This window comes from Dipodomys merriami, unplaced genomic scaffold (assembly GCF_024711535.1).
Source record: "Dipodomys merriami isolate MVZ:Mamm:240054 unplaced genomic scaffold, mDipMer1.0.p SCAF_62, whole genome shotgun sequence".
NCBI classification, from domain to species: Eukaryota; Metazoa; Chordata; class Mammalia; order Rodentia; family Heteromyidae; genus Dipodomys; species Dipodomys merriami.
The window spans coordinates 5,768,197-5,792,275 of NW_027206202.1; the positions used below are offsets into that span (position 1 = coordinate 5,768,197).

Consider the following 24,079-nt stretch of genomic DNA (forward strand, 5'->3'; position numbering starts at 1 on the left):
ACCAGTGCAGCCTGGAGCACCATCGAGGTGAAATTAAGCCAGGTAAAAACCAGATCAGGCCCTGGCTGAAAGCTGCCTTTGCCGGCATCCATCCCTCCTCCTTCTCCTCCTCCTCTTCTCCTCCTCTTCTTCTTTTTCTCCTCCTCCTTCTTCTCTCAAGCCAGAAAGCAAGAGTTCAAAATGTGACATTGGAAAGCACCATACTACAGAGACAGGCGGGCCTGTGCAAGGTCTTTTTCTAATTATTGTTTGCATGACATGCTTTTTACATATCAAGGCCCCCAGGATCTTCCTGCCTGGTTCAGCTTCTGAGCTCAGATAAGGGTCTCCCATGTCATCTGAAGCACCCACTGTCCCTAAAAACCTTGGCCAGCTTCTTGAGACTCCAAAAAGTGGAGTGCTGAATCCATTTCACACAGAGCCCTGGCCATCAGAAGCAGCAGGAAACAGCCCAACCGAAGACACCAAGATGAGAAGCCTCCTGAAAGCAAACACCATGGCAAACACTCAGCTCCCAGGTCCCACCACACCTCCAGCCTGCGGACGTCAACTTTAAATGGGAGCCCTGTATCCCAAGGGGAAAGCACCCGGATGCATGGAGTGAGTTGCAAAAGCCTTAATCATAACATTCACTTGGCTTAAAGTGCGAAAAATCTGGATGATCCCTGGTGAGTCCGACTTGGTCCAGAGGAAGCCAAGCATTTGCTTTCTTTGTTGTTGTCTTTTGTTTTGTTGGGTTGGGTTTTGTTTCTGAGGGGTGCTAGTATCAGGGCTGGAACTCGGGACTTTGCACGCTCCCTTGGTTTTTTCTTTCAAGGCTGGCTCTCTACCACTTGAGCCATACCTCTACTTTCAGCTTTTCGCTGGTTCGCTGGCCATGAGCATCTCATGGACTTTCCTGCCTGGGCTGCCTTTCAATCTCGAGGCTCAGCTCTCAGCCTCCTGAGTAGCTAGGATGACAGGCGTGAGCCACCATGCCAGGATTTTCCATTTTAAGCCTCACTCACGGGTGAGTGGCTGAGAGGTGTGGCCTAGAAAAGCACCTGGCAAAGGGCTGGAGGGGAGAGGGGAGGAGGCCACCTAGGATTCTGGCCATTTTCTGACCCTGCTGGTCCAGAAAAGACTATCTCCACCTCTCTGAAGGGATTTTGACAATGTCTAACCAAATTACAAGCGCGTGCGCCCTAGAGTTAGCAATTCCTCTAGGAAGAGTTTATCCAAGAGAGACTCAAATACAAATTCTCTAGGTTGTCAGCTGTGCCATTGTTTGTCATGGCCACACACAAAAAAATGGCTAATTAGGGGGCTGGGAAGGTGGCTCAGTGGTAGAGCACTTGCCTTGCATGCATGAAGCCCTGGGTTCAATTCCTCAGCACCACATAAGAAAAAGCCGGAAGTGGTGCTGTGGCTCAAGTGGTAAAGTGCTAGCCTTGAGCTGAAGAGCTGAGGGACAGTGCCCAGGCCCAGAGTTCAGGCCCCACGATCAGACCCCCCCCCAAAAAATAGCTAATTAAAAATAAAATAGAATTGAAGTACCATCTATAGAATCTGCTTACACATTGTATGGTATGACCCTAAAGCTAGAAAATGCAGAGATCAGGTATAGGCATCTAGCTCCAGACTGTATCCCTGGATAAAATTTTAAAAAACACAGGGTGCAGATGGGGAAAAAAGTGTGTGTGTGTGTGTGTGTGTGTGTGTGTGTGTGTGTGTGTGTGTGTGTGTGTGTGTGTGTGTGTGTGTGTGTGTGCACTGCGGCTTGAACTGAGGGCCTAGGCACTGTCCTTCAGCTTTTCTGCTCTAGGCTGGTGTTCTACCTACCGCTTGAGCCATGCCTCCATTTCTGCCTTTTTACTGATTAATTAGTCATAAGAGTCTCACACACTTTCCTTCCCAGGCTGGCCTCAAACCGGGATCCTCAGATCTCAGCCTCCTGAATAGCTATGATGACAGGTGCACACCCCTGGCAGCCAGCTGGAATAAACTTTGTGAAAATGCAGAGAGGATACTGCATCTGCTTGCCCAGATGCACTGGAAGGCGGTAACTGGAGTGTCTGGCAGGGAGAAAGATTTCCTGACTTCACGTTTCAGATCTTAGGTATCCTCCATGGTATGTACTTAACTGTCCTTCCAAAAGACCATGCGTGTATTGTATTTCAGTGTGAAGTTGATAATAACACACTAACAAGTTTGGCTCCTGTTGGCAAGCAATCCTGGTGGCAGGCATGGTGGAGGTGGCAAAAGGTGAATGGCAAGATGGTCAGGTCAGGATAGCAGGAAGGAAGGAGTCATGCCCCAAGTTCTCTTTCCTCTCCTTTCTCCTCCTGCTCGCTCACTGGGGTGCAGTCTAACACATCTGGGAAGGGGTCCTGACACACCCCTACCCTTTGTCCCCAGGCTCATTTCTCTAACATATTGCTTCACTGTCACCTACTGAGTTAACGGAGGACAGGATGGTACTGTCTCTCTGCCCCATTGCCAGGGTTTCTCACAGAAGACAGGAACTGGTGCCAAGCTGGTTTTATTACTACAGCTCTATAATAGAGTTTGAAGTTTGGTATTGATATTTCTCCAACACTGTTCTTCCTGCTAAGGATTGTTTTTTGCTGTTCTGGGTCTTTTATTATTCTGTATGAATTTCCAGATTGCTTTCTCTATTTCATTGAAGAATGTTGTTGAGATTTTGATGGGTATTTCATTGAATTTGTAAATAGCTTTGGGCAGTAGTGCCATTTTCACGATGTTAATTCTTCTAACCCAGGAGCGTGGAAGGTTTTTCCATTTCCTTAGATCTGCTCCCATTTCTTTTTTCTGACTTTTTAAGTTTTTACAATAGAGGTCCCTCACATCTTTGGTTAATTCTTAGGTATTTTTTTTAAAGCTATTACTAATGGAGTTACTTTCCATACTTTTAGTATCGAAAAGCTACTGGGTTTTTTTGTTTTTGTTTTTGGCCCTAGGGATTGAACTCAGGGCCTGGGCACTGTCCCTGAACCTCTTTGTGCTCAAGGCTAGCACTCTATCCCTTGAGCCACAGTGCCACTTCCACTTTCTCTGAGTGGTTTACTGGAAAGAAGAGTCTCCTGGACTTTCCTGCCCAGGCTGCCTTTGAACCACAATCCTCAGCTATCAGCCTCCTGAGTAGCTAGGATTAAAGGCATGAGCCACCAATGCCCCGTAAGCTGCTGATTTTTGTGGGTTAATTTTATACCCTGCTACTTTGCCAAAGTTTGGGTCAGCTCAAGTAACTCAGGAGAGGAATCTAGAGGGTTCTTTACATACAGGATCGTGTCATCTGCAAAGAGGGAGAGTTTTACTTCTTTCCCAGTTTGGATCCCTTTCTGAGAGAAGTGGGGGGAGAAAAGAGAAGGAAAGAGAGGCGGGGAGGAATCTGGACACTGGAAGGGGGAAGGAAGGAGAAAAAGGCAGGAATGGCAGCCACCACCACCCCCAACTCCCCATCTAGATGGGCCTGGACCCCAGGCTCCCTGGGAAGGGTCGTTCCGGGTCTGATCAGACGAGATCACCCTCTGCCCCTCCAAGGAGGGCCTGGCCTGTCCCGCCCGCCACCTCCCTGCGCCCAGGCCCGGACTGGAATGGATGAGCAGCGGGCAGAGGGGGTGCAGAAGAGCCTCTGATCGGATCCACTCTGGGCGGAGAGAGCTAAGAATCACAAGGGGAGCCTGCTAGGGGACTTCGGGGGTGTAGATCCCCGCCCGAAATCTCTGGCATTTTCCTAGCCTGGGCCCTGCAGCATGGGCCCGGGGAGGGCCGGGAAGGGGTGCGGCCCACCTGCAGGAGCCCCAGAGGCCGGGGGGCGGCCCGGGCTGGCGCTGGCGGGCGCGTCCGGCCCGGAGTGGGTCTTGGCGCCATCTAGCGCCCGCTCGAGGCTCTGCAGCTGCGGCGCGCTGAGCCGCCGGCGCTGGGCCCGGGTCACCGCGGCCGCGTTCTCGGGGCCCAGGGAGGCGATCTGTGCCGGCGACAGCTCCTGCAGGGCGGAGGGGGCAACAGGCTCAGCAGGGGAAGGGCTCCTGGGCTTCCCAAGCCCTGGTTATCTGCCCTGCCCACCGTCTGCAACTTCGCACCCATTTGTGCTCCTCTTTTTTGGTGCCTTGGCCTGGGGCTTGAACTCCCAGCCTGGGTGCTCTGAGCTTTTTAGCTTAAATCTGGGGCTCTACCACTCTGATCAGAGTCTCACAGACGTTCTTGTTCAGGCTGGCTCTGTCAGATCTCAGCCTCTGAGAAGTAGGATTACAGGACTGAGCATGGAAACAGGGAAAGAAGATTCAAGGACATTCCCAAACATGGAACTTGCAGGCCTTGGGTGAAGACAAAGGAAAACAATACGTTTGAATTCCAGCTAGGTGTAACATCAGAACCCCAGACTTCTTACAAGAAGATAAGGTGTGGAGGGATTTTCAAAGCCAGACAGTTATGCTCCAAATTGAGACTTCTGCCTTGCCATAATCAGAGGTCTTAAAGTACAGCCATGGTGATCTCACTCTGACAGGTTATTTCTTGCAGTTCACAAGGTCTCCCTGGGGGGAAGGAAGTGCAGTAATCCATTGGTGATGTCTGCCGTGGTCAGCAGAAATGGGAAAAATCTGCCTCACAGAGCCCTCTTTGAGGACTCTGAACAAGATGGTTTCTTGAGTCGCTCAGATTCAAAGGACATGGTAGCTATTTCCAGATGGGATGGCAGCATTCTGCCTTTCTAGAAGGGCCTCTAACATCCTGCTATACTTTTCTTTTTCTTGGCAGTACTAGAGTTTGAACACAGAGACTTGTACTTTTTTCCCAAAGTTTAAGACAAAACTTACTTAATGAATAGATGTGATGTTGTCACTGATTTCTTCACAAAATGCAGTAACGTGTTTGCTTACAATTGCTGTCTCAAATGCTGCTGGAGGTGTTAATGGAGGTGTTAGATATCCTACTGTATGCACAAGTGGTCTTCTCAAAACCTGAAACTTTTTCCTTTTTTTGTTGGTTGCAGGGCTTGAACTCAGGGCCTGGGCACTGGCCCTGAGTGTCTTTGTGCACAAGGCTAGTTCTACCACTTAAACCACAGTGCCACTTCCTATTTTTGAGTAGTTAATTGTAGATAAGATTCTCATGGGGACTTTTCTGCCCAGGCTGGCTTTGAACTGCAATCCTCAGATCTCAGCCTCCTGAGTAGCTAGGATTACAGGAGTGAGCCACAAGCACCCAGCTAGCCTGAAACTTAACTCTAAAATGCATTTATCCCGAAGGGGGTTTATGAGCCTGACACAACACTGTAACTAGGAAATCAGTGTCACTTGCTATGAAGAGAGGGTAGCTATAAAAATAATTAGATCACAAATTAAATATTTTACATTGTGTGTGTGTGTATGTGTTGTACACTCTGATACTGAGGCTTGAACTCAGAGCCTGGCCACTGTCCCTTAGCTTTTTTACTGAAGGCTGTTGCTCTACCACTTGAGGCACATCTCCATTTCCACTTTGTGGTGGCTAATTGGAGCTAAGAGTCTCATGGGTGACCCTGTCAAAAGGAAATGTACTCTTTGCCTGATTAACATAACTGTAACCTCTCTGTTTTTAGCATTGTCAAATAAAAATAATGGAGGAGGAGGAGCTGGTGGCTCATGTCTACAATCCTAGCTACTCAGGAGCCTGAGGTCTGAGGATTGTGATTCAAAACCAGCCCAGGGCAGACTTATATCTCCAATAAACTACTCAGAAAAGGCCAGAGTGAAGCGATGGCTCAAGTGGTAGAGCACCAACTTTGAGCTAAAGAAGATCCCGGCACCAAAAAAAGAAAAAAGAGTCTCATGAACTTTCTTTCCTGCCTGGACTGGCTTTGAACTAAAATCATCAGATCACAGCCTCCTGAGTAGCTAGTATTATAGTTGTGAGCCACCACCAGAGCCTAGATGTTTTAAACATTTTTTTTTTTTTCAGTCATGGGGCCTGAACTCTGGGCCTGGGTACTGTCCCTCAGCTCTTCAGCTCAAGACTAGCACTCTACCACTTGAGCCACAGCGCCACTTCTGGCTTTTTCTGGTCATGTGGTGCTGAGGAATCGAACCCAGGGCCTCATGCATGCAAGGCAAGCGCTCTACCACTGAGCCAACTTCCCAGCCCCTTTAAACATTTTTAAAACTCCCCAAGTCTCCCCAGGTCCTGACCATGAAGCCTTTCCCAAGTGCAGAAGCACATGCCAGTCTCCTGCTCCCTGTGCGACCACGTGAGTCAGCCTCGTTTCCCTGTGTGGAACTGCACCTACTTGGAACAGCTCAGCAGGAAGGCTTCGTATGGCTGATGGCTGGAAATATGGCATCAGTTCTTTGTGGAGACCTTGGAGCTCTTCCTTAGACAAAGCAGCTGGGGAGAAAACCAGAGGATGCAGGTCATGCCACTCCGCTGGCTTAGTTCATAGTTACTGAAACACAGATCTGCATGGCTCAAGCATCACCCCTCCAAAAGGCCTGGAAAACTACCCTGCAGACTCAAGTTCCTTCACCAGACCTGACATTGCTCCCACAGCAAAATGGATGCCCAGAAAGAGGCTCCACTCCCACACTCTGAGATGGTGGATCAACCAGTTTAGAAACCAGTTAAAGCCCATTCTATGCCAGTGTGTATGGACCCACCAGGAGACCCTGTTTAAAAAGCAGAACTTTAGCGCCAGTGGCTCACACCTGGAATACCAGTTACTCAGGAGGCTGAGATCTGAGGACTGTGGTTCAAAGCCATCCCAGGCAGAAAAGTCCATGAGACTCTTCTCTCCAGTTAACTACCCAAAAGCTGGAAGTAGAGCTTTGGCTCAAGTGGTAGAATGCTAGCCTTGAACAAAAAAAGCTACAGGAGAGCATGAAACCCTGAGTCCAAGCCTCAGAACCAGCACACACACACACACACACACACACACACACACACACACACACACACACACACACACACGCAGACTTGTGATAGTGTGAAACTTTCCTTTGCAAATTCGAGTCATGAAATCCAGTCGACACAAGGTAGCTCATGGGTGCTTGTGACACCCGGCCACGCGTTGTTACTTAGCTTTGTGTTTGAGTTCACTCTGCTCCCAGATCTAGGTGTGGGAAAGAGATGGGAGTGTGTATGTTCTGCACCTCATACCTGCAATTGTCCCAAGCTCCTGCAGAACAGAGGCCGTCCATTCAGCGGGGTGGCCAAATACAGCTTCTGCCTTTCTCTTAAACTCAACCAAGACATGTCTGCTGCAGAGCAGGGTACCAATTCTGGCCACCACCACCCTGATTCAGGGAGAGAAGGGAAGGGGGGACATTGCATTACCTGATATACATAACTGTAACCCCTCTGTACATCACCTTTATTATAACAATTAAAATTTTTTAAAGGAGCCGGGCACCAGTGGCTCACACTGGTAATCCTAGCTACTCAGGAGGCTGTGATCTGAGGATCACGGTGCAAAACCAGCCCAGGCAGGAAGGTCTGTGACACTCTTATCGCCAATTAAGGACCTGAAAACCGGAAGTGATGCTGTGGCTCAAATGGTAGAGCGCTCACCTTGAGCTGAAGAGCTCAGGGATAGTGCCCAGGCCCAGAGTTCAAACCCCACAACCAACAAAAAAAAATTTAAGGGAGACATATGATGTAAACAAATGAGCAGGTGGGCAGTCTCAGTACCACAAGGGGTCCAGCTCAGTCCACTCCCGATCTTACTCAAAGAGGCAAAGCATAGGAAGGTGTAAAATAGATGGATGGATGGATGGATGGATGGATGGATGGATGGATGGATGGATGAATGGATGGACAGACGTTGGGTAGATATATAGGTAAATGGGTAGGTGAGTGGATGGATTGATAGTAGATAGGTTGGTGGATGGATGGATGAAGGGACAGATGAATGGTATGATGGAGAGATGATGGAGGGATGATGGATGGATGATACATGGGTGGGTGGGTGAATGGAAGATGGGTGGGCAGATGGATGAATGATAGATGGATGGATGGATGACAGATGAATGGTAGAAGGGTTGGTGGGTGTGTGGATGATGGATAGATGGATGAATGGATAGATGAATGATGGGCAGACAGATGGATAGTAGATAGGTAGATGAATGGATGGATGGATGAATAAAGGGATAGATGGTAGAGGGATGATGGATGGATGGATGGATAGATGAATGATGGGCAGACAGATAATAGTATATGGGTGAATGAATGGATGGATGGATGGATAGACAAATGGATGGATTATAGATGGATGGGAGATGGAGGATGGATGAATGGATAGATGGATGGGTCATTGGCCATTCTGAAAGATAGTATTTCACTTACCTGAATTCTGAGATCTTTATAAGTGAAATTTCAGTGCTATTCATGGCACACAGGATGGTGCCAAGCCCGACTAAATGAAAGCTCTTCAGGTCCTGGATACCACAGCCGGAATCCTCCAGGAATGCCTTCAGAATGGAGCGAGCCTAGGAAGAAAATAAGAGATGAGTGCTAGCTTCTGTCCTTCAGAAACTCTTAGGCCCTCAGGTCACTAAGACTTGCAGGTTCTGCGTCAGGATCCAGATGTTTCAAGCATCTGTCTCCTTGACTTTCTAGCCAGGCCTTACAATTTCCTGCTGCTCTGCCTTTCCTCATCCAAAATGTCTGTGCAGATTTCAGTCACTCTGGATGTTTTAGTTCAGTTCAAGTATCAGTTTCTGAATCACTTACCACAATTTTCAAATTTCTCACCATCACTCCTGATGTGTATGTATACAGCAGACTCACAAACACACCTTGTCCCATACCATGAGCCCAAGAAGTACTGTTTGAGTAAGGGAATGAGTGTGACCTGAAGTAGTGACCTTCCATACAACTGTGTGTGTGTGTGTGTGTGTGTGTGTGTGTGTGTGTGTGTGTGTGTGTGTTTTCCAGTACTAGGGCATGAACCCAGAGCCAGGATGCTCTCTTCCTAAGCTTTATCACTAGGTTGGAGCTCTACCACTTGGGCCACAGCTCCACTTCTGGCTTTTCGCTGATTAACTGGAGATGCATCTCACAGACTTTTCCTACCTTTTCCTTCAGAGCTCAGCCTTCTGACTAGCTAGGATCACAAGCATGACCACTGGCACCCAGCCACAGCTTCATTTTGAGGCCTTCATAATTTAGACTGTCTTCAGGGAGAAAGAATCCCCACATTTATGCAGATCATTCATAGCAGTCAAGGTCAAGTTGCCTTGCTCAGTTGGAAGCTCAGAGATTCTCTGGGGTATTTTCAGCTTTGACTCAGATGCCATTGAATGGGAGTGTACATCCAAAATAATTCTAGTCAACATGTACTGAATGCTTACTGGGTGCTGTACTACTTGGACAACCTTATACACACCGTCTCATCTAATCCTCATCATAATTTGATTCGCTAAATATGAATAGCATCCCTCTTTCTCAGATGAGCAACTGAATCACAGAGAGAGGAAGTAAGTCAGTGTCACAATGTGAGAAAAACAGTAAGCCGGGCACTGGTGGCTCACGCCTGTAATCCTAACGAATCAGGAGGCTGAGATCTGAGGATTGTGGTTTCAAGCTGCCCTGGGCAGGAAAGATCATGAGACTCATCTACAATTAACCAGCAAAAAAAAAAAAAAAAGTCAGAAGAGAAGATGTAGTAGAGTGCTGGAAGGGAGGGAGGGAGGGAGGAAGGGATAAATCTCACTGCTATCCCTTGGAAATTAAAATGGGTTCAAAAGGGCAATTCTCTAGTTTGCAAGTTGGACGTGGCAAAGAAAGGAAGAGAAAGAAAGAAGGAAGGGAGGAAGGGAGGGAGGAAGGGAAAGAAAGGAAGAGAAGGAAGGAAGGAAGGAAGGAAGGATAGAAAAAGAAAGAAAGAAAGAAAGAAAGAAAGAGGGAAGGAAGGAAGGAAGGAAGGAAGAAAAGAAGAGAGAGAGGGAGGGAGGGAAGGCAGGGAGGGGGAAAGGAAGAAAAGAGAGAGAGAGAGAGAGAAGGAGGAAGGGAGAAGGATGAGGAAGGAAGACAAGGGAGAGAAGGAAAGGGAAAGGGAAAAGAAAAAAACCAGGCTGGGCACCAGTGCTGACACCTGTAATCCTAGCTACTCAGGAGGCTGAGATCTGAGGATGGTGGTTCAAAACCAGCCCAGGCAGGAAAGTGAGATTCTTATCTCCAATTAAGGACCTGAAAACCGGAAATGGCACTGTGGCTCAAGTGGTAGAGAGCTCTCCTTGAGCTGAAGAGCTAAGAGACAGCACCCAGGCCCAGAGTTCAAGCCCCACAACTGAACAAGAAAAGAAAACCGAACTGTGGGACCTCCGAGCCTGTACTCAGCCAGTGAGCAAGACTGGCTACGGAGAGAAGATGGAGATTCAAATTGTCTTATTCAGTCACTAGTGGACTCATAGTAATTTGTGTTTCCCATATTAGAAGGCATGCCCATCTGAAAACGAAAGTGCAGAATTACAACTCAAATCAAATAACTTTGAAGATGGGGTATTAAATTGTTCTTGCCATTAGAACCCAGAAAATGAACTACTCAGACTGCAAAGTGATAAGTCAAAACGTAGCTCCCGGAATGGCTGTACCAGTGTATACGTAATGATTCCCAGACAATTAATACCAACGCTTTTAGGCAATATTAACCAGTGAAAAATGAGTAGCTGAAAGATTTCAATCTCTCTGTTCATCTCTCGAGATTCTGGAATAGTTTCCCCCCCCCACACACCCTTATATTGGTTTTTAAGTTGAACTATTTGTTAATATAGTTCCTCCAGGTCTGACTATTAATCTGAAATCCTGCATTTAAAGGTTTGATTGGGAGCTGAAGTTGAGAAGCTGACTGCAAATGATATATGCAAATGTTAGGTTTTCATATCCTCTCCAACATATTGATAAATCTCACTGCCATCCCTTGGAAATTAAAATGGGTGCAAAAGGGAAAGCGATTCTCTAGTTTGCAAGTTGGATGTGGGGTTTTTTTTTTCTGTTTCTTCGAGACTGCAAATGGAATCCTTTTAATATATACACCAGAAGTATGATGCAGTACTTTGCAAACTAGTCAAAACTAGTTTCAGAGTCACAGAACCACGAGATTATACAGTGTGTCTGAGTGCAGGAACGTCTGTGTGCTGCGTTTAATTCTCTCATCTTGTAAGAAAGTAACCCAGCTTGGTACCAATGGCTCATGTCACTATCACATGAAAATGGAAACAGGTAACTTGAAGGGATGGGTGAGGTTGGAAGAGATGGTGGAGAGCAATGGAAGGGGTGATACTGGTCTAGAAGCATTGCACACATAACCCAACTGAGGGAATTGAAGCTTCTTTGTACAACTACTTAATAATTTTTAAAATGCAAAAAAAGACTCCATCAGAAATTCAAAAAATGCATTGTACTCATTAACTGAAATGTTGAATTGCTCAGCCATAGATCAAATGTGTAGGCCCTAAGTTCAAATTCCAGTACCTCAAAATTCAGTAATTAAGTAAAAAAAGAATGAAGAAAATATATATAGAAGCCTAGTACCAAAAGTGACCTCAGGGCCCAGAGTTAGTGTAATCCTAGCTATAATCCTAGCTACTCAGAAGGCTGAGATCTGAGGATCACTGTTCAAAGCCAGCCCAGGCAGGAAAGTCCATGAGACGCTTACTTCCAATTCACCAGCAAAAAGTCCAGAAGTAGAGATGTGGCTTAAGTGGTAGAGCACTGGACTTCAGCAAAAGAAGTTCGAGAAAGCCGGGCGCCAGTGGCTCATACCTATAATCCTAGCTACTCAGGAGGCTGAGATCTGAGGATCACAGTTCAAAGCTAGCCTGGGCAGGAAAGTCCGTGAGACTCTTATCTCCAATAAACCACTAGAAAACCAGAAGTGGTGCTGTGGCTCAAGCGGTAGAGCACTCACCTTGAGCTGAAGAGCTGAGGGATAGCGCCCAAGACCAGAGTTCGAGCCCCATGACCAACAACAACAACAAAAAAATGCTCGGGGATGATGCAATGGTCCTGAGTTCAAGTGCCAAGAATGGTAAAAAAAGAAAGTGGACTAAACACTACACACATCTCTCCCAATAAAAGCAGCTAGAATTCAGGGGGAACTTCCGTAGCCCATGAAGAATTAATGGCCATTGGATTGTGGCCATTAATTAATTAATAGCCACCATCATGGGTTATAGCCCCCATAAACAACTAAAAAACAGAACAAAACACATGAAGTAACTGTATCAAATACTGGACCACAGGATGCATCCTGTACTAACCTTGAAAGGACAAAACAGGAGGTGAACCCTAAAAATGTCCTTGCTTACTGCCAAGAGTCTCATCCCAGGTCACAGAGTGAGAGGAAGACCAGGACAAACCCAGGGTCCAGGCAGCGGAAGACATGAAATCCAAAGGCAAAATTTCACCACACACAAACATAGTAAAGCATTCTTCCTCACCGTCCACCCCAACACTTCCCAAGCGACGAGAGAGTTCCACTGACCCTCTAAGATCAGCATGCTTACGCATTAATATATTCAATAAATATTTATTACGTGATAAAACATGCATGTCTAACCATATATTTTTTAACAAAAAATATGTGCTAGTCATCTTTTATAGATACAATTTCTGTGTTCGGGCTCTACTCTAAATCAGCATAAATATCACCAGTAGCACCCCAAGAAATAAAATCAAACCTTTTAAAATGTTGTCTTTCCAGCTGGGCACTGGTGGCTCATGCCTATAATCCTAGCTTCTCCAGGAGGCTGAGATTTGAGAATTGCAGTTCAAAGCCAGCCCAGGCAGGGAAGTCCATGAGACTCTTAGCTCCAATTAACGACCAGAAAACCAGAAGTGGTGCTATGGCTTAAGTGGTAGAGCACTAGCAAAAGAGCTCAGGGACAGTGCCCAGGTCGCTAGCTCAAGCCCCACAACCAAAGGGTGTTGGGGGGTGGGGGTGGAGGTGGAGAACATCTTTCCATAAAAGCAGCCTCAGAGAAATGCCCAACTACATTTTTCTATAAATACTTATAAGAGAGAGAGGTCTAAATTCAGAGGCCAGAGGACCATCATTTGTGAGGCAAAGAACTAGAGAGAAGGAAATTATACAGAGAAAATTCTAGAAATTAGACGCTACTTGCATTCCAAGTCCTAATTTACACTAGTAAGAAGTAAAACTGTAGACAACCAATGGGCAAGTACAGACAGGAAAGTGGGCAGGAGGGGGAGGGACTAACAAGAGGGAAGGGAGGAGAGGAAAAGAGGCAGGGAGGGGGGTAAACGTGTTCTGTTCTAAGTACAATATATACATGCATGCAGTGTCATACTGAAACCTAGTATAAAAAGTGAGAAGGGGGGCTGGGAAGATGGCTCAGTGGTAGAGCGCTTGCCTTGCATGCCTGAGGCCCTGGGTTCGATTCCTCAAGCACCACATAAGCAAAAAGAAAAAAGCCGGAAGTGGCGCTGTGGCTCAAGTGGTAGAGCGCTAGCCTTGAGCTGAAGAGCTGAGGGACAGCGCCCAGGCCCAGAGTTCAGGCCCCATGACAGGACCCAAAAAAAAAAAAAGTGAGCAGGCAGCCAGGTGCTAGTGGCTCACACCTGTACCTTAACTTCTCAGGAGATCTGAGGATCACGGTTCAAAGCCAACCCAGGAAGGGAAGTCCACAAGATTGTTATTTTCAACTAACCACGAAAAAAGCCAGAAGTGGAGATGTGGCTCAAGCAGTAGAACACTAGCTTTGAACATGAAAGGACAGCACCCAGGCTGCATTCAAGCCCAGGATAGGCATGGGGGGTGGGGAGAGAGAGAGAGAGAGAGAGAGAGAGAGAGAGAGAGAGAGAGAGAGAGAGAGAGAGGAGGGAGGGAGGAAGGAAGGAAGGAAGGAAGGAAGGAAGGAAGGAAGGAAGAGAGAGAGAGAGAAAGAAAAAAGAGAGACACTGTATGAAAGGAAATGCACTCATTACCTGACTCATAACTGTGATCCCTTCTGTACATCACCTTTTTAATAAATTAACTTTTTTAAAGATAGGATATGAAAAAAGAAAGAGGGAAGGAAAGAAAGAGAAAGGAGAGAAAGAAGAAAGAGAGAGAATGAGAAAGAGAAGGAAAAGAAAAAGTGGAAAGGCAGCAGACAAGTTCACATGGAGTTTGAAAGAGTTCACACTCCCACCAGCCAGAGCTGAAGATTTTGAAATCAACAGAGTATTATGGAGTACTAAGCAGAACCTGGGAAAGCCAGGACTCAATAATAAGAATAACCATAGAAAATAGACCATCCTGCCATAAAAGGAGCTAAAAGTGTGACTCGGTAGAGCACCAACCAATGAGTAAAACATCAGATACCAAGTTTGAGTCCAAGTGTCTGAACAGGAAAAAAAAAAAGGGGGGGGGGTAGGGGGCAGGGGAACTGGGAATGTGGCTTAGTGATAGAGTACTTGCCTAGCATGCATAAAGCCTGGGTTTGATTCCTCAGCACCACAAACACAGAAAAAGTTGGAAGTGGCGCTGTGGCTCAAGTGCTAGCCTTGAGCAAAAGAAGCTCAGGCCCTGAGTTCAAGCCCCAGGACTGGCAAAAAAAAAAAAAAAAGAGAGAGAGAGACAGAAGACAGACAGACAGAGACAGAGACAGAGTGGAAGGAAGGAAGGAAGGAAGGAAGGAAGGAAGGAAGGAAGGAAGGAAGGAAGGAAGGAAGGAAGGAAGGAAGGAAGGGAGGGAGGGAGGGAGGGAGGGAGGGAGGGAGGGAAGGAAGGAAAAGGCCAGTAGTGGCTCACGCCTGTAATCCTAGCTTCTCATAAGGCTGAGATATGAAGATCGCAGCTCAAAGCCAGCTCAGGCAGGAAAGTCCTAGAAACCCTCCAATTAACTGCCAGAAAACCGGAAATGGAGCTACAGCTCAAAGTGGTAAAGCATTAGCCTTGAGCTAAAAAGCTCAGGGACAACATACAGGCCTTGAGTTCTAGCCCCAGGAAAAAAGAAAGAGAGAAAGACAGAGGGGGGGAGGGAAAGGAAGAAAGAAAGAGCTCAAAAAGAGCTCAAACATTTCCTTTCATACAGTGTCTCTTTCTTTTTTCTTTTCCTTTTCTTCCTCTCTCCCTCCCTCCCTCCTTCCTTCCTTCCTTCCTTTTCTTTCTTCCTTTCTTCCTTTTTCTTTTTGAGCTTGAAAATAGTTGAAAGTAGACCAGAACAAAGACCAATTGAAGGAATTTAACTAAGTCCAAGCACTCAGCAATGTGAAACCTAGTTGAAATTACAATGCTTAGCAACAAAAACAAATGACTGAGCTAGAAGAAAAATCAGTCCTGAGAATCAGACTCAAAGGTGCCAGCACTAATGAGATGTGAGCAGCTATTAGCAATATTACAGATCTCAAGGACAGACTAAGAGAGAAGGAGGACATGCCATGCCCCAGGGACATCCACCCACCTGCCCTGGCGTCCACTCGGTCTGCTGGCCCAGGGAGGCCACCGTATCTATGGAGCTCAGGTCCAGCTGTTCCAGCTCGCTCTCGTTGAGAGCCAGCGCAGTTCGCCCCAGGGCAACGATGTGGTACTCTCTCCAGTGCGCAGGTGCATCCCAGACCTGTACGTGGGAGGAAGTAGATCAGACATTAGTGCTAGCATTTGCTAGTATCTCTCTGTGTGGCACTGAGGGTTAAGTAGTACAACACTGGCCTTAAGCAAAAAGCTCAGGAACTAGCACCTAGGCTCTGAGTTCAAGCACCAGGACAGGCATACACACACACACACACACACACACACACACACACACACACACACACACACACACAAAGGGGCCTTTGGAAGTCATGAAGACTCACAAGAATGCGAGAATACTACAAGGAAATAGCATAGACAAGAAATAGCATGTATTAGAAACTTTACTATATGTTCAGAATCCACCTGTGCCTTAAAAGTGGATGTCCAGATTCCAGAACCAAGAGACATTTCTGCTCTAGCCGGGCACCATTACTAATGCCTGTAATCCCTCCTCTTCAGGAGACTGAGATCCAAGGATCTTAGTTAAAAGTCAGCTGAAGCAGTAAAGTCTGTGAAACTCCCTTCTCTAACCACCAAAAGCTGTAAGTGAAGCTGTGGCTCAAGTGGTAGAGAGCGACCTTGAGTGAAAAACCTAAGCAACAGTACCCAGGTCCTAATTTCCAGCACACAAGAAAACAAATTCTGTTCTAACTTATCCAGTGTGAGACATTTTCTTATAGTGGCCTGAAGAAGTTCATAAAACAAACATAGAATGAATCATTCATATATGTGTGTATATGTATATTTCATATATATATATATATATATATATATATGTGTGAAAAGGATGAATATTTGTTTTCTCCAAAGAAAAGACATGAACAGGAAATTTGAGAAAGAAATAAACATGTAGAAAAAAGGTTCACTGGCAGTCAAAAAGAAATGGACATTAAAAACAATTAAAGAACCAGGCATCAGTGGCTCATGCCTGTAATCCTAGCTTCTCAAGAGGATGAGATCTGGGCTGGGAAGGTGGCTTAGTGGTAGAGTGCTTGCCTTGCATGCATGAGGCCCTGGGTTCGATTCCTCAGCACCACATAAGCAGAAAAAGCAGGAAGTGGCGCTGTTGCTCAAGTGGTAGAGCGCTAGCCTTGAGCTGAAGAGCTGAGGGACAGCGCCCAGGTCCAGAGTTCAGGCCCACGACTAACAACAAAAAAAAGGATGAGATCTGAGGATCATAGTTCAAAGCCAGCCCAGGCAAGAATTAAAGACATTTATCTCCAATTAACCACCAAACAGCCAGAAGTGGAGCTGTGTAGCTAAAATGGTCAAGCACTAGCTTTGAGAGAGAGGAAAAAAAAGCACAAAAAGAAAAAACAATTCAAGAGACCATGTTGGCTCTAGTATTAACAATAGGTGAAAAACAATGATCCACTTCTGGCTTTAATTTATTTTTTAAGTAGTTTATTGGAGATAAGCATCTCACAGACTTTCCTGCCCAGACTGGCTTTAAACCACGATCCTCAAATCTCAGCCTCCTCAGCTAGAATGCTCATATATGCCATTGGGAAGGGTACCCTCATTTGTTGATGATTTGGTACATGTCTTTGAAATGGTAACTCAGATATATTTATCAAAAGCTTAATAAATATCTATTATCTTACACCCAGAAATTCTATTTCCAAGATTTGTGTGTGTGTGTTTGTGTGTGTGTGTGCACATGTGCACTAGTATTAAGACTTGAACTCATGGTTTCACACTCTTCCTTGGCTTTCTTGCTAAAGGCTGGCACGCCATCACGTGAGCCACAGGCAGGGAAATTTCCACATGGTAACAAGGTACACATTTCTCCCCAGAGTCCACACACAGAAAGGAGGAGTTCGCGGGGAGACCGGGCATTTGTTCTTCTGTTGGATTCTTCTCTGAGGAATGAACCTCACCTGAATGGCCTTCTCCTTCAGAGCCATCAGCTGGGGGTGGCTGAAACCCCGGATGGTCCCCAGCAGCTCTACGTTCTTAAGGAACGTGTCCTCCTCCATGCAGAGCAGGTCCTCTGCCTTCCAGCAGGCATTGGCTTCAGCCAACCTGAAGATGGCATCAGAGGAGGGAGCGGCATTTCCATGGCATCCTGAGGCGTGGGAGATACAGGGAAAGGGGTGGAGCGGAGCAAGGAGGATGTAAGGAGATGCCATTTTTCTCTACTGAGTAATATTCTTCCCCTCTCAGATCGGACTGAGGAATCAAGGTCCAGCTTGAATTCCACTTCAGCCATTTTCATTTCCGGGTAACAAAATTATGGAGGGGCCAATAGTTTGTACAGCCTTGGACACAAAGATGGAGCTTCCCCTGGGCAAGAAGAGCTGGTGGTGATCAGCAGGGTCAGCCTCAGATCCAAAGCTAGTGCATCCCTGTATGCTTCCATTTCCTCGCTTGTGAAATGAAGACCAAATCACCTTGCTGGATGGCTGTGATAAAAAGCCCTTACACAGGGGCTGGGAAGGTGGCTCAGTGGTAGAGCACTTGCCTTGCATGCATGAGGCCCTGGGTTCGATTCCTCAGCACCACATAAGCAGAAGAAACCGGAAGTGGAGCTGTGGTTCAAGTGGTAGAGCACTAGCCTTGAGCTGAAGAGCTGAGGGACAGCACCCAGGCCCAGAGTTCAAGACCCACGACCACAAAAAGAAAAAAAAAAAAAAAAGCACTTACACAAGCTAGGCCAACAGTAATCACTTAATAAATAAATGTGAACCATTGTTATTTATGGTGTCTGCCTAGCCCTCCACACATCTGAGTTTCCAACCCAGAATTAGGAGTTCCAGGAGCTGGTGACTCATACCCGTCATCCTAACTACTCAGGAGGCTGAGATCTGAGGATCGCAGTTCAAGGCCAGCCCAGGCAGACAAATCTGAGAGACTCTTATGTGCAATGAACCAGCAGAATAAAAAAAGCCAGAAGTGAGAAGTGGTAAGAGAGTGCCAGCCAGTGTCAGGTACGGGGTTCAAGTCCCAGTCTTAGCCCCAAAAAAAATTTTAAGAAAGAAAAAAGAGGAACTGAGAAACTCATGGTGCCTGGCTCATGGGAGAGCGATGGGGGACAGACAGTACACACAGAGCAACGTCACCCAAGGGAGACACAGCCAGACTGGGGCTCTTTGCTCAATGTCCCATGTCAAAGCGGGGGGGGGGGGTCTCTATTACCACCACAGCACTGGCCTGGTCTTGTGTCCCCTCTAAGCACACGGGCCTCATTCCTGTCCTGCTTGTACCCCTGGTGTCTGCCAGCCCTCGCCTGGAAGGCCATGACTGCAAATACCCACAAGGCTAGCTCCCACAATCCCTTGGGTCTTCACATTGTTTTCGTTGTTGTTTTGTGCCAGTCCTGGGGCTTGAACTCTGGGCTTGGGCGCTGTCCCTGCGCTCTTCAGCTCAAGGCAAGTGTTCTACTGCTTGAGCCACAGCGCCACTTCCAGTTTTCTAGTGGTTTATTGGAGATAAGAGTCTCACAGAATTTCCTGCCCGGGTGGCTTTGAGCCACAATCCTCAGATTTCAGCCTCCTGAGTAGCTAGGATTACAGGCATGCGCTACCGGTGCCCGGCCTATAATTTTTATTGGTTCTAATTAAATTTGTTTCCTCAGGCCTGGAACAAGTGTGCACTTCGTAGATGAACTAGAAGGGCAGTAAAAAAATATCAGACAACTTTCTGAGCATTTTCCTGCCTCCTGATGTGAATCCACTCATCCTTTCAATAACCCACGGCTTCTGTTAGGTTCTGTTCTGTTCCATTTTTCTAAAGAAGAAAAAGGAGGCACAGATTGGTATAAGAGCTGACTCGAAGTCACACAGCCAGGAAGGGACAGATAGGCTTCAAATCCAGCCAGCCGATCCCCCTCGCCCGCCATATTGAGCTGCTACATCATGCTGGGCCTCTAAGCCAATGCTCCTGAAATGTTTGCTATGCGCATTCGCTTATCAAACAGACTGCCACTGACCTCAAATCCCTTTACAGAAAGGTCATCCACTGGCTTGTGGCTTTCACCATTCTATTGCTTTTCCTTCCATCAGAAAGTAAGACAGGGGCCGGGCGCTGGTGGCTCACGCCTGTAATCCTAGCTACTCAGGAGGCTGAGATCTGAGGATCTCGGTTCAAAACCAGCCCGGGCAGGAGAGACCTTGAGACTCTTATCTCCAATAAACCACCAAAAACCAGAAGTGGCGCTGTAGCTCAAGTGGTAGAGCACTCGCCTTGAGCTGAAGAGCTGAGGGACAGTGCCCAGGCTCAGAGTTCAAGCCCCACGACCGACCAAAAAAAAACAAAAGTAAGACAGGGCTCTTACTAGCAGAGACTCAGCCCCAATTCTTGCCCCTTGACATGGGATGGGGCATCCCAGAAACTCTCACCAGACACTGGGTCCAAACTGGGGGTCCTGTTGCTACTATTCCGGACAGATTCAAAGACAGCCCAGAGGAATGCAGGAGGCAGTGTCCCCGCCATTGTGGATGCTGTTTGCTGAAGTATATCAGGAAACTGTGTGGGTAAGAAGATCAAGTCAAAGCTGGGCGCCAATGGTTCACACCTGTCATCCTAGCTACTCAGGAGGCTGAGATCTGAGGATCACAGTTGAAAGCCAGCGGGAACAGGGACGTCTATGACAATCTTCTCTCCAATTAACCACCAAAAATGCACGAAGAACAGCTGTGGCTCAAGTAGGAGAGTGTTAGCCTTGAGTGAAAAAAGCTCAGGGACAGCGTCCAGGCCCTGAGTTCAAGCCCCAAGACTGGCACCAAAAGCAAAAAGAAAGAAAAGACAGAGTAGATACCTTTAAGGCAATGGAGTGTAATTCACTTCCTGAGAAAAGTGCCAGGAAAGGCCCCAGATCCTTTGTCATCTCAGCTGTCCAGTTCTCAGGGGGGCTAAGGAAAGATCATCAACAGTGAAGTGAAAAAGTACGCAGTGAGCCGGGCGCTGGTGGCTCACGCCTGTAATCCTAGCTACTCAGGAGGCTGAGATCTGAGGATCGCGGTTCAAAGCCAGCCCGGGCAGGAGAGACTGTGAGACTCCTATCTCCAATAAACCACCAGAAAACCAGAAGTGGTGCTGTAGCTCAAGTGGTAGAGCACTCGCCTTGAGTTGAAGAGCTGAAGGACAGCACCCAGGCCCAGAGTTCAAGCCCCACGACCGACCAAAAAAAAAAGTACGCAGTGGAGGGCACCATTGCCCACCCCCAATCCTTTATTTTCAAACACTGCACATGATAATGACTGACCAGCAGTGCCACCCTGGGAAATCTGACAGTACTACCTTTGATTTTTCTGACTATCCCCCAATAAAGAGGCGATTGGAGGCCAATTCTTGTTATCACATGCAGACACAAAGGGCCACACCCAGGAATGCCCAGCAGAGGGGTGAGAGGAAGGTTCTCGAGAACATCATTTGAGAACCCAGATCTAGCCAGGCTCGAAGCCCACCCCTGGAGTTTCCCATTGCATTCCACTCCCTCTGTTTTCAGTTGGAATGATCCAGTTTCTGCCACTTATACCATATTGTTTCCTGTCTCCCTTCCTCAACAAGAGTACAGTGATACCGTTGATCCTTTTTAAATTACCTCAACAGTCTATTCGTACAGGAAAACAAAATTTCTCTTGAATCTGATAGAATAGTACCGAACCAGAATTCACTGTTTTTAGACAATGAATGTCTACTGTAGTTTACCACTCTCTTTTCTTCTTTTTTTTTTTTTTTTTGTCAGTCATGGGGGGCTTGAACTCTGGGCCTGGGTGCTGTCCCTTAGCTCTTCAGTTCAAGGTGAGCACTCTACCATTTGAAACACAGCACCACTTCCAGTTTTCTGGTGGTTAATTGGAGATAAGAGTCTCATGCACTTTCCTGCCTGGGCTGGCTTTGAACTGTGATCCTCAGATCTCAGCCTCCTGGGTAGCTGGGATTACAGATGTGAGCCACTGGCCCTGGGCTAATCACCTCTATCTTAATGCCAATGTAACTTCAGTTCTGGTGGTAAAAGGTTATGCTCTGTACTTACCTGAGGGAGTGGTGCAGGGACCAAGGGGGGAACAACTGGCCACTTTTGGGCCAAATGCTGTTGGGCCTTTCTATAATCCCAGCTATTTGAGAGTTAGAGATTAAGAGGATTGTGGTTTGAGGTGTAAAGTTAATGTGACCCCATCTCAACCAATAAGCCAGGTGTGATGGTGCATGTCTGTTTTCTCACCAAGAGTACAAGACCCTATCTTAAAAACAAACTAAAGGGGCTGGGAAGGTGGCTCAGTGGTAGAGCGCTTGCCTTGCATGCATGAGGCCCTGGGTTTGATTCCTCAGCACCACATAAGAAGAAATAGCTGGAAGTGGCGCTGTGGCTCAAGTGGTAGAGCGCTAGTCTTGAGCTGAAGAGCTGAGGAACAGCGCCCAGGCCCAGAGTTCAGGCCCCATGACCAGACCCAAAATAAATAAAATAAAATAAAGCAAAAAGGGCTGGAGGCATGGCTCAGGTGGTAGAGCATGAAGCTCTGAGTACAATTCCCAGTGCCCCCCCCATAAAAAGTGTCATATTTCACACTCTTTTCTGTCCCAAGGCATGTCAGTGGTCACCATGCTAGGCTGTGGACAGCCATGGCTGGCAGCATGCCAGTCCCCAGAGCCCAGCCTGGCCCCTCACCCGGACTGTTCCAGGAGTCTGTGCCTCAGGGCGGCCCTCTGCTCGGGGCTGAGGCGTGGGCAGCCTTGGAGGCTGTGAAGGACAGAGGCCCAGGCTCGAGGGGAGATGTCTCTCTCAATGGCAGTCCCTGGCAAGTGACACAGCAGACTCCCCATGATGTCCACGGCGAACTCGTCGGCAACAGAGCCCCCCTGAAAGCAAAGAGGAGCTGATGGGAGACTTTGGGGTCCAGGTCACAGAGTCAGCCCCAAACCCCCAAATCTCCCCAAGATTCACAGGCTCTGAATCACCACCATCCCTGCCAGGGATCACTGATTTTTTTTGGTTTGGGTTTCGGTTTGGGGTTTGGGGATTTTTGTCCTGGTTTGTTTGGGTTCTGGGTGCTATCCTTGAGTTCTTCAGTTCAAGGCTAGTGCTCTTGAACCACAGCGCCATTTCCAGTTTTCTGGCGGTTTATTGGAGATGAGAGTCTCATGGACTTTCCTGCTGGCTTCGATCCATGATCCTCAGATCTCAGCCTCCTGAGTAACTGGGATGACAGATGTGAGCCGCAGCGCCCGGTTGAGACACTGATTTCTGCCCCTAGAAGAGTGTGAAGAACACTAGCCTAGGCATCCTCCACTTGCTCCAGGGATGTGCAGGAGTTCAGCACTGCCTTGGGACCCACAAGTCCACCTCCTGCCCACCTCAGGGGGCTCAAGACCCCACCCAATGTCCCCAGGGCCCCGGGGATGGCCACAGAACCAGAGGGGAGGGCCGTGCGCGCGCCGTCCTTACCAGACATTCCTGCACTTTCCTGAGGACCAAGCTCCTCTTGTGGGAATCCAAAACCAAGCGGTCCAGGCGGCTCTTCCCCAGGCTGACCAGGAAGGGCCCACAGCGCGAGGCGGGCACTGAAGCCAGAAAGTGGGCCCTGGACACAGGGGAGACCCCAGATTCCAGCCTACATCAGCACTGGGAGCTACAAACCCCCTACCCAGCATGCTCCTCTCCTGTGACCTCCCCAGCATGCTCTTCCCCTGCAAACTCCCCAGCATGCTCTTCCCCTGCAAACTCCCCAGCATGCTCTTCTCCTGCAAACTTCCCAGCATGCTCCTCCCTGCAAACTCTCCAGTATGCTCCTCCCTGCAAACTCTCCAGTATGCTTGTCTCCTACACACTTCCCAGCATGCTCTTCTCCTGCAAACTTCTCAGCATGCTCCTCTCCTGCAAACTTCCCAGCATGCTCCTCTCCTGAGAACTCCCCAGCATGCTCCTCTCTGCAAACTCTCCAGCATGCTCTTCTCCTAGGGGAGAGAAATGAACTTCCTATCATGCTCCTCAAAAGTAACCACAGCCAAAAAGGCTGGAGGAACGACTTAGTGGTAGAGTACCAGCCTAGTAACCATGAAGCACTGAATTTAAAACCTAGTACTGCTGGTTGGCTCATGCCTGTAATTCTAGCTACTCAGGATGCCCAGATCTGAGGATCATGGTTCAAAGCCAGCCAGAGCAGGAAAGTCCATGAGACTCTTAACCACAATTAACCACCAGAAAACCAAAAGTGGGCTGGAGCTCAAAGTGGTAGAGCACTAGCCTTGAGGAAAAAAAGCCTAGGGACAAGCCGGGTGCTGGTGGCTCACACCTGTCATCCTAGCTACTCAGGAGGCTGAGATCTGAGGATCACAGTTCAAAGCCAGCCGGGACAGGAAAGTCCGTGAGACTCTTATCTCCAATAAATCACTAGAAAACTGGAAGTAGCATTGTGGCTCAAGTTGTAGCTCACTTGTCTTGAGCTGAAGAGCTGAGGGATAATGCCCAAGCCCAGAGTTCAAGCCCCACAACCGACCAAAAAAAAAAAAAAAAAGCCTAGGGACAGCACCCAAGACCTGAGTTCAAGGCCCAGTACAGGCACAAAAGTAAAAGAAAAGAAAAAGCTCTAATGTGGAGGGCGGGGCTTAGCTGGCCTCTGATTCCCCTTGACCCAGGGA

General features: G+C 47.6%; 1 protein-coding gene across 1 annotated transcript in view; it reads right to left on the reverse strand.

The window, feature by feature from the left end:
• Positions 1-271: 271 nt before the first annotated feature.
• The window catches only part of Otoa (otoancorin), a 69,738-nt gene continuing 45,930 nt past the window's right edge, over positions 272-24,079 (reverse strand). The window contains exons 19-29 of the mRNA XM_070004015.1: positions 22,887-23,022; positions 22,110-22,300; positions 20,256-20,349; positions 19,837-19,963; positions 17,377-17,564; positions 15,384-15,539; positions 8,320-8,462; positions 7,135-7,271; positions 6,269-6,366; positions 3,793-3,988; positions 272-481 (exon numbers count right to left, since the gene is read on the reverse strand). Coding sequence (XP_069860116.1) covers positions 357-481; positions 3,793-3,988; positions 6,269-6,366; positions 7,135-7,271; positions 8,320-8,462; positions 15,384-15,539; positions 17,377-17,564; positions 19,837-19,963; positions 20,256-20,349; positions 22,110-22,300; positions 22,887-23,022 — 1,591 coding nt within the window. The 3' untranslated portion in view covers positions 272-356. The remainder of the gene's footprint in view (positions 482-3,792; positions 3,989-6,268; positions 6,367-7,134; positions 7,272-8,319; positions 8,463-15,383; positions 15,540-17,376; positions 17,565-19,836; positions 19,964-20,255; positions 20,350-22,109; positions 22,301-22,886; positions 23,023-24,079) is intronic.